Source organism: Amblyomma americanum, chromosome 1 (assembly GCF_052857255.1).
Source record: "Amblyomma americanum isolate KBUSLIRL-KWMA chromosome 1, ASM5285725v1, whole genome shotgun sequence".
NCBI lineage: Eukaryota > Metazoa > Arthropoda > Arachnida > Ixodida > Ixodidae > Amblyomma > Amblyomma americanum.
Genome location: NC_135497.1, coordinates 442,247,987 through 442,267,513, shown reverse-complemented (window position 1 = coordinate 442,267,513; position 19,527 = coordinate 442,247,987). Strand labels below are relative to the sequence as shown.

General features: G+C 48.4%; 1 protein-coding gene across 1 annotated transcript; it reads right to left on the bottom strand.

The window, feature by feature from the left end:
- Positions 1-304: 304 nt before the first annotated feature.
- LOC144125439 (protein argonaute-2-like) lies at positions 305-16,029 on the bottom strand. The gene is made up of 6 exons (XM_077658813.1): positions 15,948-16,029; positions 11,451-11,536; positions 9,582-10,748; positions 5,171-5,398; positions 3,871-4,223; positions 305-393 (listed from the first exon to the last, which is right to left on the bottom strand). The coding sequence occupies exons 1-5, from the start codon at positions 16,027-16,029 to the stop codon at positions 3,909-3,911; spliced, it is 1,878 nt and encodes a 625-aa protein (XP_077514939.1). The 3' UTR covers positions 305-393; positions 3,871-3,908.
- Between the last annotated feature and the right edge of the window lie 3,498 nt (positions 16,030-19,527).

Genomic DNA, 19,527 nt, shown 5'->3' with positions numbered 1-19,527 from the left:
ACAGATCAGATCAGCTTAAACTCGATCAGAGCTTGACCTGAGTCCAATATTCCAGCAAAGCAAAACCCATCCAGCAAAGCAAAGCCATGAGCCAACCAAGCTTAACACATCCTTTCGCACGTATCCTCGATTTAACTACGTTTCAATACCCTATCACTTTTTTAGCATGTGTTGTAGTAGAACAGACGGGCTGCGGCCAACTTATAGCCAATGCAAGCGCCAGTGACTGCAGAACAAGGAAACCTCATGTAACGGAAAACTTTTTTGGTCAATTTTTTTATTGCAACTTAAAAAATTTCAAGGCACACAAACAATAAACAACAACGTTGGCGCCCGCACTCTTCGTACAGCCCATGAAAGAACAAAACCAAAGAAATCCCTCGCCTAGCGGGCCTGCAAGAAAAGAAAAGGTGCAATTAGTGACGGCTTGGCTGACTTACGCTAACCTGGAAATTGTTCCGTCGAATTTGAATCAAAGGCAGCCCGAGCCTCTTACAACGAACACCACCGATTAATAACTGCTCATGCCATGTTCGCGGAGCTACAATTGAAACATACTGATCATGCATTTCTTGCAAGAAAATAATGACCTTATTTCATTGTTTCCGATTGTTTGCGTTTGTTTTAGATCGCAAGAAACGGCTTTTGATCTCTATGTTCATCACATTGGTGCCTATATAGAGTGCTGCAAAACAGAGACAAGTGAAACATACAGGGATCTCACAGAAATGACTCTGACATCCATGATTCCGTTCGAAAAGGCCTATGTCGTCTAAATAGGCAAATAGAAAATAACTCAACGCTATGAAGTTTCACCATTATCCCCTTCAGGCGCGAATTAAGACAAGAAGAAGAAAAATTGTGATTCGTTCAAATATTGCCTATAAACAGCTACCCAAACTGAGTGGTATGAAGAAAAACATGTTTATTAAGTCAACAGAAATTTTTTGTGATGTGGACATTTGTACACATGGCGCCTCTAGGCCGTAAAGTATGTCGACAACCACTCACATAGGCAGAACTATTTCCAGGTGCTGTGACTCTTCACAAGTACTTCAGAATGAATTTTCAATGCCTCTCAGCTTGCCCACTTCAATTGCTTCTACTTTTTGGCTTGAAATTCATAGTAACAATTCCTTGCGGCACTTAGGCAGAGGAAAACTGCGCATTTGCGACAGCAAACTCAAGACTTCGAAACACAGCCTGTGTTTCGGCACCTTTGCAGGAAGTTGGCATTCATGTGAATGAGCCAGTGATTGTTTCCGTCAAACCTTGTAGAGTTTGTCGGCATGGGCATGCCGATATGTGAGTTTCGGGCAGGCTTTGCAGAGCTGGTGCTCGGTCTTCCCCTCTTGTTTTGTGCAGTCCTGTTGCTTGCAATCAACCGCCTTGCGATGTCGGACTGAAAGGCCATAACGTCCTTCACATCCTTTTTTGGCAGTTCCTCTGCATTAGCATCGCGAATGTACTCAAGCCAGCTGTCTTAAACTGCAAAGGAAATGAAGTGGTAGATTACCCTTACTGGCCATTTCTTCGTCTTTGTATGAAGGGGATAGAGCGACATCAAAAAATCCAACTTGTCAACGCCACCCATAAATCGATTGTACTCGGCGATTACCTGCGGGCAGTTGATGTCGACATGCTCCTTTGCTGCTTTACTCCATCTCTTCACCTTAGTGATACTGCCTAGTCCTACAACTGTAGAGATCATGTTGACTGGACCATTGTCGTGCCAGCGAACAATGACCATGTGTTCCTCTTCAACAATCTTGAAGTCGTAGCTTCCGCGCCCTCCCTTCTTCAGCTCTTTTTCGCTTTTCAGCTCACAGCCTAGAATTCTGTTGGCCCTAATCGTGCCAGACGCTAAAATTCCAAGCAATTTCAGCTCTCGGAAGAGCGGCACAGAAGAAAAATAATTGTCCATGTAGCATCCCATGTTGAGACCATGCGGGAGCGCTTCCATAAGCCGCATCACAACCGAACCACCAAGGCCCAAATGTGAATGGCCGTTGCTTACGCCAGTGCCTTTCCCTTGATAGAGCTCAAAGTCATGAGCCATGCCGTCTGAACTAGGTGAAACTAGGTTTCACTAGTTGTTCACTTATAAGGCATTCATCAATGCTCACGTGGGATGTCGGCCCGTTTGAAGCAAGGGCGGGAGCGCAAAGTGGCGCCAAATTTGATGTGTACAATTGTACACACCACCGCTGAAGGGGTTATGCACAATTCATGCAGTGAACACTGTCAGCCCCTTTGTAGGATATACTGCGCTTCACCATTTAATATCTTGTAGCGTTGCTTGTCCATGCTCCTCAGCCCAAATTAACTGCCCATTTATGACCTGATCGTATTTAATGCTTTTTTTCAATTCTTTTACTTCAATAGAAACATTTTCCGCGCTTCTCTCTTTGCGACTTTGTCGCCCCAATTCCCTTCCCCATGCAGAGTATACTGTAAACAGAAAGGAGTAAAAAGGAAGTAAGAAAGGAGAGTAATCTGTCCTGTGCGCTATAGCTAAGGCAGCATACTCTCTTCTTTACTCCCATATAGGCGTTTGTTTGTGTTTAGAGTGTAGAATGCCATCTAAAATCTATGGTTTAAATTAAAGGGCTTCCCCTCTCTCTAGCGCAAAGGGACACCCGCAGGGCTTGACAACTATCTGACGGCTATGCAGTTGAACGTTTCGAAGGCTACAGTTTACTAAGCTGGATTGCATTTTTGTGCAGCTACGAAATGCTGTCAAGCAGCACAAATCCAGTTAAATTTAGTTCATATTCTTCTCTGCTTTCCCTATATACAGCAGCATATATGAGTAAAGCAAGCCGGGGACCAGGCAGCGAGAAAAAAAAAAGAAAATATCGCAGGACAGTGGTCAATACCATTTCGTCAGGACTAGACAAACAAAAAAAGCATATTAGGCGCATTTACATTGTACGCAAAATTTTGGTTGTGCGCTCATAGAAGATGCACAGATGAACTAATCGCAATTAAACAAGCACATGAAAGTCAAACAACACAGGGCAGGCGCTGTGTGTTCTTGTCCCTGTTCAGTTGCGCCTCTGTGATGTGTAGCTTAGAATGAACCATAATTGAACATCCTTAAATTTCGGTCACAGAATTTTGATCAAATTCTCTAGTTTTTAATTTCGTCTGGTGGTAAACTTCTTGTTTAGGTAACACGAAAAGAATTTACAACCTACAATTTTTTTTCTTCGTGGAGGGATTCGAAGCAGCAGCCCTGAATGCGGGCCGAGCAGCAGTTCACAGTTAAGTCGTCTCTCATTACAACAAAACGCATTAAAAAAAATGTTCCTATACGGCATTCGTGAAGCGGCGATCTTTATCGTCCATCCCATGCATACCGCTTCACCTGCGCCTTGAACACACGACAGTGCAACGCCAAGAGGGACGGGAGAAGATGTCCACTGTGTGAAACGTATATCTTGTCCTGTACGTGTTGCGCAGATCTCCAACATTCTTGGACAAATATTTTGAAAATTGTGAAACTGTAAGATACTGGTATAGAAATGTTTCAGGTCCATTCTTTTGATATCTGGAAAAACCTTCCTTTTATATTGTTTCCATCGCTCGCATCGAGCAGTTATGACTCTAATAGAAAATCAATGAGGAACGCTTTGGACTGTAGCAAAAACGTTAATAGCAAAAAATGCAAGCCTGCAGGCGGGAGGTTGGGGATATATTGATCGTTGTAGTAGAATCTTACAATATATGAGGAACACTGCGCTCATAATACCCTCCCTATACCCTATGAAACACCCTCCCTGCAAAGGCCTTTAAACGTTTTCCCGTTGGAAGAGGCTTTTTCCAGAACTGTTGGGTATGACGTCAGTGGTACGCCTCCAGGCTCACCGTAACCGGAATGCAGGGGCAGCGGAGAACCTCCTCCATTACACGAAGTACATGGAGGCTTGCAGTGCCTGCAGCACCTTGACGGCCTCCACGTATTGGGCAGTGGTCAACACGGCGTCCCCGCCGCCCTCAGGAGGCTCCCTGACAACACCAGACGTCTCCAGCTTGCTGGCGATGTGCTGTTTTGCGCGGAAGGCTGCCAGGTGCGCGTAGTACACAGGGGCCGGGACGCTCACGCTCCTTGCACACCGGGAGTATGTGTGGCACAGGTAGAAGCTGAGCTTCTGCAGGTCGTCCGCGCTGAACTTGGAGTCATCCCACACGATATAGTAGTGGGCCGGCCGGCTGGTGCCCTGCGGGTGCGCCGAGGAGTACACTTATTCACATGCGAGAATTCCAAGGGCCGTGTCATGTTGTGTCGCATCGTGTCGTGGTATGTGGTGGTGCGGTGTGGTCCTGCTTGTGGAGTGATGTGATGTGGCGTGGTGTTTGCGGTTTAAATGCGCCATTACGTGGGAAGGTGAGTGTTTAAACGCAATATACAAAAACCTGCAATGTCCATGAGCACAACATGCGCTTGGCCTGCTCCTAATGCTGCATGCACAACATGTTTCTGGCTTTATCTGGCCTTAGATGCCCTCGCGCCAATAAATACAGTGAATAACTATTATTTCCTGGCTGTCTGTCATCAGCGCATTGGTCGGTCATCGTCATCTATGTCGCTGTCGCGACATCGGGACAGCATAAAAAACGAGGCATACAAGCCGACACGACTATTTAAACAAAAAATCCATTTGGACCGTTTTTTGAGACTTCAAAGCCGCTTCCCGCTTTAACGTACGAGCTAAACATCAAGCGCTTCTCTTTTCACCCAACCTTATGCATTCATTGTCTCAGTAGACGCCACCTCGAGAATAAAAACAAATGACCACATTCACATGCTAGCATCAATCTGCACTGGCCCTAGAGGCCCCCCATGCGCAACTTCCGTACAGCTTCCCCAATGTCGAAAGATGACGTCACAGTCACACACAGCGCTCCAGGTGGCCTCAACGTAAAGCGGAAAGCTGCCGTCACAGTCTCGCGCGTAGGTGATCTCGAAGGCCATGCTTCCGTTTCCTCAAGATGTGAAAGGCCTACAACGCAGGCGCTCCTGGAATTCGTAGCGCACTAAAGACGCGACACGACTGTGGCGACGACGGCGCCCGGACTATTTCCTCCGCAAATTCATAAAAGAAAACACCGCCGACCATTTGTTCCCACTGACAATCGCAACAAGAGCGGAGAAGAGGTCGCCTACCTTGATGCCGAAGTGGCTGCAGAGGAAGAAGTCGAAGTCCAGCGGGTGCGTGACCACCGAGTCTACGGTCGTGCCGGGTGGGACGTTGCGACACTTGCCCACCCCGTCGCGGTCGTTGGCGGGCATGAACCTCGTGTGATGCCGCTTCTGGACCACGATGAACGTCAGCGCTGGCTCGTAGGTCTCGTTGGGAGACAGTTCCTTGCACGCTAGCCGGATGGCGCTCACCTGCGAGATTTGAGAGCCGAAACAAAAATGTCGGTCAAGGCTGAAAGGCCATTCGAATCATCACGATATATACCTAGTTCAGAATGTAAACCAAACAATTTGGATGTTCACGAACTATGCTGTCGTATCTTATACAATTGTCGTTTCACAAAGAGTGTACGGCGAAGATCACCGTTTTTTTAAGCAATGCTATTATCGGTTGTACTCTGGTTAAACGAGCCGTTTCAGCTACCGTTCAGTTCAACGGAAGTGCAGCTTTTCCAACTGACGCTTAAATGAATAACAGTCGGCTGCAGTTACTCGGCATACTCCTCTAAATTGAGTTCACGCGGTCCACATTCCGGATCACGTGATCGGTTTGCACATAACTCTGCGCATTGACCACCTAGTTGACTTCACTCAACTAAAATTTCTGTGCAAGCTTGGTGTTTGAGTATGCCTAAAGTGAACAAGCACACAGAGCTAAGAAAATTCAGTATAGGAACGTCCGGCTTCACCGCTCAGCCGTTGTTTTCCTGGTGCCACTTCGCGGTATTCTTTTTCTGGATACACTAATCCGAATATAGTCGGATACACTCAAGAATGAAGCCGCTTTTCTCCGTAAAAGGACCCCGTTCCAGCCAAAGGCTTCGGCTTATTATCACGAACCCTCAAGGCTGACAATGCGGTGAGCGCCGTGACAGTGACAATAGTCTTCCCTGTGAGGGGGGAGAATAACCCCTTTCATCTACAACTCCCTACGTGGTTACCCAAGCAGGCTCATGAGAATTGGTCTACGCCATTGGCTGCAAGATAGTCCATTTAGGGGGAAAAGCCGCTCGGTTCTTGAGTTGTATCCGACTATAATGGAAGTTGTAGTTGTACTTATATTAGCCAGGATAGCAAGATGTGGCAGCCGGAAATGCCGCCGACTTGGGCGATTCAGCGGGTCAGTAGACTGGTCCAACTGCGTATCTCCACTGAGCTGAGATCTCAACAGCAGGTGGCGCTGCCTTTTATTACCCGTGCCACACGCGCACTAGAAATAACCGCAGATGTTTGTAGCCTTAAGTTTGCCTATGCCATTATTTCCAGAGCTGGCGCTACACGTCCAGATTTAACGACAATATTATTTATTGGCAGATTTATTGACATTACAGATTCGCAACTAAACAGAGGAGATTACAATCCAATAAATGACGAAATTCAAATGTTTTCTGAAAATATTCTTACACCCTCTTTTCAATATAGGTCAGAAGAAGATAACCGCGGGTTCAGTTTAGAGACAAGCTCGCCGAAATAGTAGCCAAGCATGTCCCGCTTATCACGCTATCAAATCATAAACCTAACCCTTGCTTTACATGAAAGCATCAACGCATGAGAAATAAGAAAAAAACGGTTGTACAAAAATACAAAGCAAGAATGTTCGCCCTGCGCGCGGGGTAAATATAAAACCAACCTAAAGCTGTTTTGTCCTGGCCTTTGTGACGAAAAAAAGCCCTTACTGCGCAACTTGAGAACAATAATAGCAAGTCATTCAAGACAATACATCCGAACAGTGTCAGTAATGATATATCAATGCATGACGTTCACAGCACCCCTACTTCGATGCCGAATGTCCTAAAGCATTTAACTCGTTTTTCGCATATATTTTCACCCAAGAATATAATCCTAACAGCTCGTATATACCTGATTTTGGTTACCCGTACATGGCACCGGTTGACATTACACTTGATGGCTTAGTACACCTGATAAATAACCAAGTACCCTCCTTTCCTGGTGTTGATGAAATCAATTCAAAATACTAAAGAAATGCCATTTCTGTCTCCAGCATCATCTTTCTTCATAACTTTAAGCAGTTAATATCTACAGGTGAGGTTTCCACCGATTGGAAAATAGGAAATGTTGTACCTGTTTTCAAAAGTGGCAACAAACACTCGCACGAAAGCTGCCCACTTGCACCTTTCTGGACTTTGCCAAAGCATTTTACCGGGTAGAACATTGCTGACAAATATCTAAGCTTTATGCGCTTAAATTAGATTTTTTAACTCTGTCATGGGCCCGTAGTTTTCTTTCTAATCGCCAGCAGTTCACCGTTGTTAACACTTATTAATTTCCTGTTTCCGATGTTACATCGGACGCGGCGCAAGGAAGCCTCCTCGGTCCATTACTATTCTTAATTTACATTAATGACCTGCCAGCAACAATCTCATCTTAGATGCACACATTTGCTGACGACTGCATTAATTATTGGCCAATAAAATTTACCAATGGCCACCTTGAACTTTAAAGTGACCTCGATTGCATAAACGACTGGTGTAAAACGTGTCTAATGACTTTAAGCATTTCTAAGTGTAAGATAATTACTTTTAGCCGAAAATCAGTGACTTCGAATTTTTCATACCACAATAATAACGATACATTGGCTCGGACTACGCAGTATAAGCATCTAAGCGTCCATATTTCACCAAACTTTTCTAGGGCGGAACACACAACCACCACTTTCGCCAATGCTTCCCGGTCACTAGTTTTCCTTCGCCGTAACCTGCAATGCACTACCCCTCACGTGCATAAACAAGCCTACATAACTTTTGTAGCACCGAAGCTAGAGTACGCTTCATCCATCTGGTCACCTTATCAGAAATATCTAATAGAGAAGTTGGAAGCTGTCCAGAATCGGGCTTGTCGTCTCATTTCGCAAAATTACAGTTATCAGTCCAGTGCAACCAAACTGAATATCAAACTTTCGCTCCATGCATCCGTTGCAAATTCGTCGCGAGACTGCCCTTTTATCTATCTTTCACAAATGCGTCCATGCCACTGATTCACCGCCAGCACATCTACGACGTCCCTCCTACTTATAACATAGATTATATGATAACTACAGCTAAGCCGAATTTATGGCACTCCCGCGTGCAATTCGTCTCTGGAATGATCTTCCGGACTGCATCGCCCTGCAGGGTAATCAAGACACATTTTGCAAACATCTACCCAAACACTCCGTTGATAACGGTTAGCACGTGATTTATATACTCAGGATTCGTTTAACTTCGTTTTCAGCAGCTTGAGACTATTGCCTCTTTGGTTCCGTGGATGCACAGCTTTGCTTATTTATTCCTTATATGTTTTCTTTGGCTTTTGTATAACTCTTCCTGCATTTCCCATGTTTTTGTTACATGACGCAGAGAGGTGTTTTTACTTTTATCCCTTTTTATGAATTGCGATATCTTATCCGAACTCACCTCTTTTTTGTGTGTATTGCTGTACATTTACTATGATTTTTGGATTTCTAACCTATTTTTCACTAACTTCTGTATCCCCCATTACACAATGCCTCTCCCGAGGCATAAGGTATCTCTATATAAGTAAATAAATAATTGAATTAATCACGGTGAAGATACGTCCTTCAAGGCAGTAAAAAAAACCCTGAATATAAACAGTGTTAATGAGCCAATATCCCTGCAATGCAATTCAGATATAATATAAAAATTAATTTTTAGAATAGGCCACTGTTCTTGCTTGACAAGTGTGTAAAAGTAGAACTCGTGTGTCAGCTCAAATGATAACAGTACATATGAATTGCTGGTAAAAATAGTGTTCTTTTTGAATAAACCATTATCCTCTGGATAGTAACTTCACACAAAAAAATGTTTTCCTGTATGCGGAATGGGGAAAAGAGTATACAGTTCTCGGGCGAATGAGTTGTGGCGAACTCAGAAGGTCGCAAACGCCAGTTAGTTTGTCTAATGTCATTAAATACGAGTGCGTGGCACCGCGCCAATTGCGTTAAAAATTGATTTACTAAGTAATTAATGACATAAAACTTGACCGTGTGGCACGGGTATAACACCTCTAGCTGTCGTTCAGCTCAACGGACGGTCAACTGCATAGCAGTTGTAATCGCCCGTGTGTAAGAAGGGTGAGAGGCGGAGCGGATACGTACAAAACCGCGCCAGAGGCCTCAGTCTTAGATGATTACCACCTTTTGAAGAGAAACGATCAAGCTGAGGTCAACTAACGCCGAGAAGACGTCTCCAGAAATGAATATCTTGGATGTCCTGAAATTATATCCACGTATATGCACAGCTAGTCGGCTTCTCCAAAGACAAAGGTTATCCAATGACTGACATTGAATGCGGGAAAAACTGTCTTAACAAGATGAGCGTTTAGTGGGCACAGTATTGTAGTAGGCGTAGTTACTTACCTCATGGTTACGGACTTCCAAGAACTGCCCCTCGCTCACTCCATCCCTGTAGAAGACGATCCGCTCGGGCTTCTGCCTGGTGGCGCGGTGGAAAGCCAGTAGCAATTCTTTGATCATGTCCTTCAGGTCTCTAATGATTTCCACACGCGCCTTAGCCTCGGAGTCTTCAATCTGTACCCGAATGGTGGCGTGAAACTTGGACGGTACAGTGTCTAGGCTTCCGACGCACGCGGCGATGGATGGCCTCACCTTTTCTCCAGGCGATGGGTGCGACACGTCTGCTCCAATGACGATCACGGGCCTATGAAACAGCTTCGGCTTCTCCTGCATCAGGAGACTATTGTTGATACCGCCCATCTTGGCGTTGATCTTCTGGCACAGGTTTTGGATGAGAGCTGCGTTGCACTTTTGAACCACGTTGTTGTCCAAGATGCATTGTGTGCGCAGGGAGAGCTCAGTCTCTGCCACCTGCTTGATCTCAGCGTAGTTCGTGGCTTTTGTGATCACAGCGACAACCATCTCCAACTGCGGGTGCTGCTTGCGCTGCTCCGCGAGAACGGTCCGCATGGGCTGGCGGATTGTGTCGAACGTGATGACCGCAAGCGGCTGCGCAATGCGCATGCCCAGTTCTTGGCCGATGCGGATCAGCATCCTGATGAAGTTTTCCAGGGAATCCTTGTGCGCGAAGCGGCTCACGTTGAGAACAATCCACTTTGTCATGGACATCGCCTTGTAGAAGCGCTGCCCTCGGAGATCCCACGTACCGTCGCGCGGCTTGCACATGGTGTTGTTCTCAAAAACCAGAGATGGCGGGTCGAGCACTCTGCCCACAACCTGAGTGGGCTCAGTGTTGATCTTGACGCCGAACTCTCGCAGGTACTTGTCCGAGCTGCTGACCATGTCGCGCACAGACTGACGAATCTCCTGGAAGCGCTTGGCTGGCGGCTTGGACGTGCGCTTGATCATCTCGGCGGTCTGACTCTCGTCGAGCTTCTTCCGACAGTGCTGGCCTTCGGCCAGCTCGCACACCTCCAGAGGAATGTAGACCGGATGCGTCGGGCTGCCACTCTGCACGCAAGGGAATTTCGGGTACGACAAGCGCCTGTAGCGGCTCTGGAAGTAGTCGGCGACGGAGATCTGACTACCTTCTGATTCAAAATAGATTTCCTTCGCAGGTTACCTCGTGATCTTCACCACTTTGTACTTGCGCGGGTACGGAAGGTGCGTCACTTTGACTCGGAGTCCCTTGAGCTCCCTATTCAGGCGCACGTACTGGTTGTCGCGCAATGACCGGAAGTCTGCGGGCGTCAACACACGACGGCTGTCGCTTAAGAACCTGCACATGAAGTCGACCAGTGGAAGCGACTCGTAGAATGCTGTTGCTGACATGTCGACGTTAAGCATGGGCTTCCATTGGGCGGGTCGAACACTCGTGTAGTAGCCAAACCACACCTCCCGGCCTCCTCCGAGGTCATTGTGCTCGTTGGGTCCCGGCGGTCTGAAAACCGAGCGTCCAACCGGTGCGAGGTTGATCGAGGGGCTGTGCCTCAAGACAATGCCTATGGCCTGGAGGACTTCCTGGGGCACAGTTTGTACGCGCTTTTGGAAGACGCCATGCAGGGCGTCCAGGTTCACTGTGGCCGCGTACTGGATCTTGATTATAAATTTCTGGGATCTTTGGTCTTCCTCGAGGTCGCCTGTGAGTGTCCGCTCGCGGAAGTTGAGCTGGCGGCGCGTGTACAGGTACTTGCGGCCATCGAAAGCCGGGATGCAGTTGGCCAGGTCTTGCCGGTACTTCTTTACTAGGAGCTCGATGACTATCCTGTTGATCTTTGTACTGAGGCATCGGTACTTTTTCTGCTCAGGAACCTTGGTCTCCTGAGCAATCTCTGAAGAGATGTCGACGTCGTACTGGTAGATGCTGCCGGTCGGTATCTCAATGCTGAAGTGGTTGGCTAGAAGTTGTATGGTCCGGCCCAGCTGGCCGTGGGCAGGCCGCCGTGGGAAGTGAGAGGGTAGTGTTCGCTCGAGCTCATGCGCCGTGTTTGGAGGTAATTAGAGCAGAGCATGAACAATTAAGTATGGACGCACTGTTTCGTGTGTTGAGCGTCACATAAGTTTGGCCAAATGGTCTTCGATCTACACTACAGCGCAGGACCGGTTCCGGTTAGTCTTAATAGAAAAAGCCTCCTGCACCCCGTTCATTATAGCGAGCCCTTTAAAGGACAGCGCTTGAACAAGAATATCCTCCAGTGACAATGTTTAAAATGTTTTGTGCAAGCGAAGTTATGTGCAGTCCAAATTTAAATTTCAGCGTCTTCGAGCCTTTCTATATCTTTTCATCACTCTTTTCATGCTCACAGGTCGGCGCTGTTCAGCCAGGCCTACCCACTCGGCCCCACCGCCGGCTGCCTATGCGTTCGGGATTTCCCCCCCACCCCCCTGTAGAATGGGGTCGGGGGGGCTTCCTGAACCGCCGAAGCGACGCATATTACTGGCAGCGGCCATAGCAGCTGCCTTACTTCTGAATCTAACCGACAGACACATCTGAACAAAAATACGCAGGAGCTCGAGGCGGAGAAATGCGCGGGCGTGAAAAAGTCACTGGAAAGAGCTCGGCAACCTTCGCTCGGGATTGTGGGTTCTGAATATTCGGTTCCGATGTTTATGACGAGAGAACGTAGTGATTGAGCGAGGTTCTGTACCCGGTCGGTCAAAAGTTTCGGGGCCAGAGGGCTTGCTTGTTTCATCGGTATATCATGGCATTTAAGACGCGAAAAAAGCTATCAAGGTTCCCAGAGCACAGAACGATACCTCTTCCCCTTTCTACGGATATTCTGAGTCTGGTGTTGTCATGTCTGCCTGATAATACAGCTCAAAAGCAGACCCTTTGGCCTGAGAACTTTTAACCGACCCTGTACTTTCCTCGGATTATATTTCACAGCCTTGTGCTATCTTGAGCGCATATGACAGGGACGATCGGGACGATTGCAAAATCAAGGAACCGCACTGCGTAGTCGCGGTGTTCATCAAAAGCGAGACAGTAATTACTTGTTCTTTTTCTGCCTTAAATTATCTATACAGTGAACCAAGGCCATGATGGTGCCACAGCTGTAGAAGCATTTCTTACAAGGTTTCTGAACCACTCAAAGGGAAAATGTGGGCTATTTTGAATATGTTTAGACGTGGTATTGTGTTCCCATTCGCATCACATTTCTTAAGAGTCCCTTCTCTGTGCCTCAAAAACCGTTTTTCAGAATCCTGAGTAGAAGCTCTTTAAAACAGGAAAAACAAAGAACGCCGAAACCAAAACTCGGTTTCTCCCCAAGTATGACGCCGAGATCGAGGCTTGCCGTCATGCATACTGTCACAGAACCTCTCGGTGCGTTGACTGACTAAACTGGAGACTGTAAGCGACAGACCACTGTTTGTGTGAAATGGCCAAAAACAAAGGTCTTATTTTTTTTCTTCTTGACCAATCTCCGAGCAAATATCGACGGGCATGCAGCTGGTGACGTCACATGTCCAAGGTCGCCCACAGAAATGGTCCCGATTGGGGTGAAAAAAATTGGAAAAATTTAATTATTCATGATGAAACAAACCGGCGACCGGCACCGAAGCTCGGCACAAGGAACTACAGTGGAAATTTCGGCATTCGTGGAGGTCGGAAAGATGCACCAGCCGCTCATTAACAGTGAAAGATGAGCTACATACGGGAATCTTTCTATGATTTGAAAATGTGCAGACGCGTAATTTATAAGAATCAACAGCTACAGCCCAAGGAAACATCAGTTTGCCAGAGTGGAAGTTTGGGCTCGACAGTGCAACATTTCGCTTGGAGTAAAAGCGCATTTAACGCGTGAATAAGAAAGACAATGCACTCACTGCAGTGGCTCAGTGCTTAGTGCGCTCGGCTGCTGACCCGGTGTTCGCAGGTTTGAACCCGACCGCGGCGGCTGCGTTTTGATGGAGGCGAAAGGCGCCCGTGTGCTGTTCGATGTCAGTGCACGTTAAAGATCCCCAGGAGGTCGAAATCATTCCTCAGCCCTCCACTACGGCACTACTTCGTTTCTTCTTTCACTCCCCCCACCCTTGTCCCTTCCCCTACGGGGGCGGTAGGGGGCACTGCACCATTTCCTTCCGCCCCCCCTCCCCCCAGAAAAGTTAATGTGGATTAGCCCAATGGTAATAACAATAAGAATAATAATAATAATTGTTTTTGGGATAAGGAAATGAAGCAGCATTCTTCTCATATATCCCTGCACACCTGAAGCGCGCCATAAAAGAAGGGATAGAGGGAGTGAAAGAAGAAAGGAAGAAAGAGGTTCCGTAGTGGAGGGCTCCGGAATAATTTCGACCACCTGAGGATCTTTAACCTGCACTGACATCGGACAGCACATGGGCGCCTTAGTGTTTTGACTCCATAAAAACGCAGCTGCCGCGGTCGGGTTCGAACCCGGGTACTCCAGATCAGTAGCAGAACGCTCTAACCACTGAGCCACCGCGGCGGGTTGGATTAGCCCAGCTAATCCAGGATATACAAAGGAGAAGCGAGATTGAGCTCTCCACTGTCCCACAGAGCCGGTTGTGCGCCTTTCCTGGTTGTGCGCCTTTCCTTTCGTGAAAATGAATGGTCTTTGCAAAGTTGTCAAGTCCAATGAACTCTACCAAGTCCTTCCACTAACTTGTTTTGTTTGGTTTTTGAGGAAAGCAAATCGCACAGTAACCATCTCACATATCTCAGTGGACACCCGAACCACCCCAAGAAGGAAGTGATAAAGGAGGGAGGGAAAGAGGAAAGAGAAAACAAAATTGAAAGTTGGATTTTGAGGAAAGGCAGGTGGAACAACTGTGGCTCAGTGCTACTAGTGGGGCATGCACAGTACTGGCTAGGGAACGAAAGAGAGAGAAATGCCATGTGTCATCACTGCTCCACGTGCTCTCCAAGAATCATGCAAAATTGCTCAACCTGTGGCCAGTAAAGCTTTCACTTTAAAAACAATATTTCATACGCTGCAACACAACACTCGGCCGCCGGCGTATAAGTAGTGAACTCCAAGGCTAAACCTGACGACGCACCAATTGCTTGAGCCACCGTTTAGCCAGGTGAGACTAAGGCCCTGAACCTCACAGAAGAAACTGTGAAAATTGAAAATTGATTTTTGGGGAAAGGAAATGGCGCTGTATCTTTCTCACATATTGGCAGACACATGAAACACCCTATAAGGGAAGGGAAAACGGAGGGAGTGAAAAAGGAAAGGATGAAAGAGGACAGGAAGAAAGAGGTGCTGTAGTGGAGGACTCCGGAATAATTTCAATCACCTGGGGATCTTTATTGTACACTGACATCGCAAAGCACAGGGGTGCCTTAGCGCTTCGCCTCCATCGAAATGTATTGCAGCTGCGCGGTCGGATTCGAACCACTCATTTAAATACGGTCTTTACGTCACAAACTTCGGTTTTAAATTTCAGCCACTCGCCTTGTCCTCCTCATTGTTGACCAAGGAACCCGTAGCGGTTCCGAAACGTTGTTCTCGATCTAGGCATTGTCAGCAGCTAAATCTTATGTTTCACTTCCAGAGCGCCCTATACGTCATGCACTACCACGATGCTTGCTACCCACAGCACTTTTCAGCAGTAAAAACTAAGCCCTGTAGTCGGCTGGAACTCCAGAAAGAAGCGACGGATGCACTTCAAAGGACGCCTTGCAGCCTACGGCGTCGGCCGATTCTCCGGGCGCCGCTGTCAATCTGATCAAGCGGTGGTTCATCTCCTTTCATATGCCACTCCCTGAGATGTCACACAGGTCCAAGAGGATTGAGTAACCATGATGTCATGGGAACCAGTCGACGCCAATGGCTGGAGGGCCTCTTTCGAGAGACACATGCCGCTTCTTTCTTGAGTTGTATTATACCGGAGTTTGGTTCTCGTACCGTGCGTTTAAGTCGATGTTTTGGAGAGGTGAGGTTTTCTCTTGCCTTGAAGCTAACAGCTGAACCTCTTTGTAACCAAGCGGTTTAATACGAAACAACTTATATAACGAAGAAATTATGATTGCACGTGGAAGATCGGCCATCAGGGGCTATAACGAAGCTACAGCTATAACGAAGTAACCGCCGGAAACCTTCAACTTCGTTGTAAAGAGGTTCAACTGTATTTGAACCGCTGGTATAACGAGATGCACAGCATGGTTTATAACGAAATAATGGATATAACGAAGGAATTACGATTCCCCTCGGGAGCTCCTTCAACAGTGCATATAACAAAGCAACAGCCGGGAACGAACTTTCAGCTTCCTTATAACGAGGGGAAACGAGCTACATGGCATGGCTCAAGATGAAGCCCTTTTCGGCAAACAGTACGCACCTTGATCCTGACATCGTCGCCTGGAGTAGCTTGGTCGCCAGCTGCGGGGGTCTGCTGTGTCACCGCGACGGGCGGCGTGCATGGTGGCGACGGTGGTAGGGCAGCTGCTGCCGGCTGAGTGCCACTCACGGCGGCTGCTGCGGATGCAGGCCGGGGGCTGCTGGAAGCTACCTTGGCGGAACCCGCGGCGGCGGCGGCCCCGTAGCTGGGACGGGAGGCGCTGGGCTGATCGGTGGGGTGAGCGCTGGGATCCGCGGCCGTGGTCGGGCCGCCGCTGACGGCGCGCGGCTGCGGGCTGGCCGCGGCGCCCTGCTGGAGTGCTTGCGCGAACGAAACCCGCGAGGGACGGGCGGGCGACGGAGCAGGAGGTGTGGCTTGGTTGCCACCGCTGGCCGAAGGCACTGCTGCGAGCCGAAAATGCCCATTTAACGCCGGCTCTATATATCGGCTGCGTTTGCGATCATATCGATCGTTACGACACGCATATATACACTGCCGAAAGCAGAAGACTGGACAGGCGTCGCCGGAGCTCCGTTGGTAGAGCACCGGACGCGAAATTCAGAGGTCGTGGGTTTCGGATCCCACCGGCGGCATGTGGTTGTTTTTCTTCTGCTTTTTAATGAATTATCTTTAAAAAGTTTCGCTTTTTATGGGGGTTTAAGGTCGCAAAGAGACTATTTAAAAAGTCATTGCCATATTAAGCCTCCACTGATGAACACCACAAATTATTTAAGAAAGCATCCCCTAAGTTTCTTGGTTTCGGTGACTGTTGGCTTCCGTCATATCATAACGAGCACCTCTTGTCCCTTCCCTCGTCTGCTCAACGGGAAAAGACAGCTGGTATAGAGTACTTAGTCGATGGTTAGATGGAATGCCGTCTGGTCAGGTCGCAAGAATGAATCTTCGGTTTACTGACCTGGTCAGCTCACTGCAGTTAACATAGTTGACATGGTCAGTGACCGAAAACTCATTATACAGTGGTCGAGAGAACAGGTCGGAACAGCCGTCCCAACTCAGACAGCTGTGTAAGCCGATAATGGCATGCTCCGTGACTAAACGCGACTAAACGTGCAGCTCCCCCAAAGAGCGTCGTATAGCCCTTGCACTGAAGAACTTAGTGCGAGGCAATAGCTGTCGCGCAGGGTCTTAATTTTCCCACAAATGTGATCAGCCCTCCCCCCACAGCAACGAAGAAGCGGCAAACGACAAGCCCCGCCGCGCATTCAATATACTTGAGACACACGTGCACGCTTTTCGTCTAGCTGTATACGTGAGAATAAAAAAAAACAATTTTCTAAAACAACAAAAAAACAACAACTTGGCTAACCCTGGAATTCAGCGAAAAGCAAGGACGCTTGCAAAGTGCCTCAGGCTCGTCCATGGCAGCGCCTGCATTCACGGCCGTTCTATAGTATATCACCCAAGGACGTAGTATCACCCAAGGTCAAAGATCAGAGGTCAACTAAAGGTCATGGGTAAAGGGTCAAGAGCGACGCCATAACTGTACCACGTACGGTCATACACGGCTAACGTGGTTGGGCTGAAGGTCGCCCAAGGTTATTCTCCGGCCTATGCGATGAATGCTTTACCAAACGTGGTGAAACTTTTCGCTTCGTGTTCAACTGCAGTGACTTCTTCAGTTTCATTCCGTTTAGGGCGCAGCTCGCCCGTTCCTGCGTTCCACATCGTAGTCACTGTAACATGCTACCTGACAGATGACGTGTTACGGAGTGTGACAGGTGAGGTGTTGGCACGTAGTAGCAGAGCGAAGCGCCACCTGACACGGCGAGAGGAATGGACAGCCGGAATGCGGCTGCTACGGGACGATGCCGGAGGGGGGCTAGCAACGTAACACGAGACCTGCCAAGCGGTAGCTGGCGGCTTGCGAAGACCTGGGCTGAACTTTCGAATTACCGTCCGTAGAATCAGCCTTCAATTTTTTTCATTTATATATCGGGCGTAAAGTATGCACCTTTCTTACCGCGGAAAACGCTTGCTGTGACGGAGAATGTCAGCACATGCTGGTTGTGGGAAACGCGCTTCCCCAATCCCCTTCCTTTCTTCAAAATCGAAGGAGTCCACAACATCGTGAACGCCAATGCCAATGATCACAATGAACGCGACGGTGGCGGCTGAGTGACGTCATAGCTCTCACGTGGTTTCTCCTCGGTTCAAGGTCAAACTCGTCAAGCTGTTAAGCCGCCTTGACTTCACCCGGCAGCCACCCCCCCCCCCCCTACCGAAACAAAAAAAACACGCAGTTGCGAAAAATAGCGACCACAATCCGGGGAGAGGTATTTTTTGAAAATTGGCTTTTGAGGAAAGAAAATAACGCAGTAACCATCTTGCATATCTCGGTGGACACCTGTACCACGCCGGAAGGTAAGGGATAGAAGGAGCGAGTGAAAAAAGAAAGGAAGAAAGAGGTGCCGTAGTGGGGTCTCCGAAAAAGTTTTGACCACCAGGAGATCTTTAACCTGCACTGACATCGCACAACACTCGGGCGCCTTTGCGTTTCGCCTCCACGAAACGCGGCCGCCGCGGTCGGGTTCGAACCCGGGTACTCCGGAACAGTAGCCGAGCGCCCTAATCACTGAGCCACTGTGACGGGTAATGCGGATAGCCCAAGCCAAAAATGCGGCGGTAACAGAGTAATGAAGCAGAAACACGATACCCGAAAGACGCGGGTTCGATGGCCGCGGCGGTCGAATTTCGGTCGAGGCGAAATTCATGAGGCCCATGTTCTGTGCGATGTCAGCGCACGTTAAAGAACCACCAGGTGGTCGAAATTTCTGGAGCCCTTCACCACAGCGTCCTTCATAGCCTAAGTCTCTTTGGGACGTTAAACCCAAATAAACCATAAAGGAATCGTAAATGCGCTGAGGGGACTGGGGTGCGGAGCTGCAGAGAGGTTGCTGTGCACCAAGAATAACGGGCTAAAACGAGACAGCAGCGGTCGGAAACGTGCCTTGGATCAAGGCACTGACCAAGCGGAAGAGCGTTCCACAGCACCTGCTCCGTGTCAGGTCAGCAGCATGGCCGGAACACACAGGCGAACGGGCGACGCGTGCAGCAGCGCGTGCTCGAGGAGCGGCGAGACGAACAGTGCGCGTGCGCAAGGCGAACGTTCGGCAAGGCATTCACGGCAGGAACACGCCGCCGGTCACAAATGCGCGGCTCGGCTGGACCCCCTTTTTTATAGGTCCTCTCAGAAAAAAATCGCTGTATTCGCTCATTTGCTTGCACGTCAACCCACCTTAACGCCATTAGAAGGCTGCCGAGGTCGCTTCGGCTCAACCGAACCAGGTTCTTTTTTTCTCTCAAGTCACGGTCACTCACGCTCACGTAAAAACGATGGTGCATAATAGCGAAAACAAACGGGTAACGAAGCTCGAGCATTTCGTTCAGCCTTCTCGCAAAAATATCCTTTAGAACACAATCATCCTAGCCCACGAGGTTAGGCCTAAAGCGACCACTAAGTGACGCCAGATGAACAAAGGGATCGAGCACCCAAACGAGACTGCGGCGGAGGCCACAGAACCGAAAGGAAATTCGCTACGCACCTGGAGGTCCAGCAGCT

Coding starts and splice junctions, on each gene's coding strand:
- LOC144125439 (XM_077658813.1), bottom strand. CDS start 16,029: ATGCACGCCGCCCGTCGCGGTGACACAGCAGACCCCCGCAGCTGGCGA. Junction 5,399..9,581: donor TGGAAGTCCGTAACCATGAG/GTAAGTAACTAC, acceptor CAAATCTCGCAG/GTGAGCGCCATCCGGCTAGC. Junction 4,224..5,170: donor GCAGCCACTTCGGCATCAAG/GTAGGCGACCTC, acceptor GCGCACCCGCAG/GGCACCAGCCGGCCGGCCCA.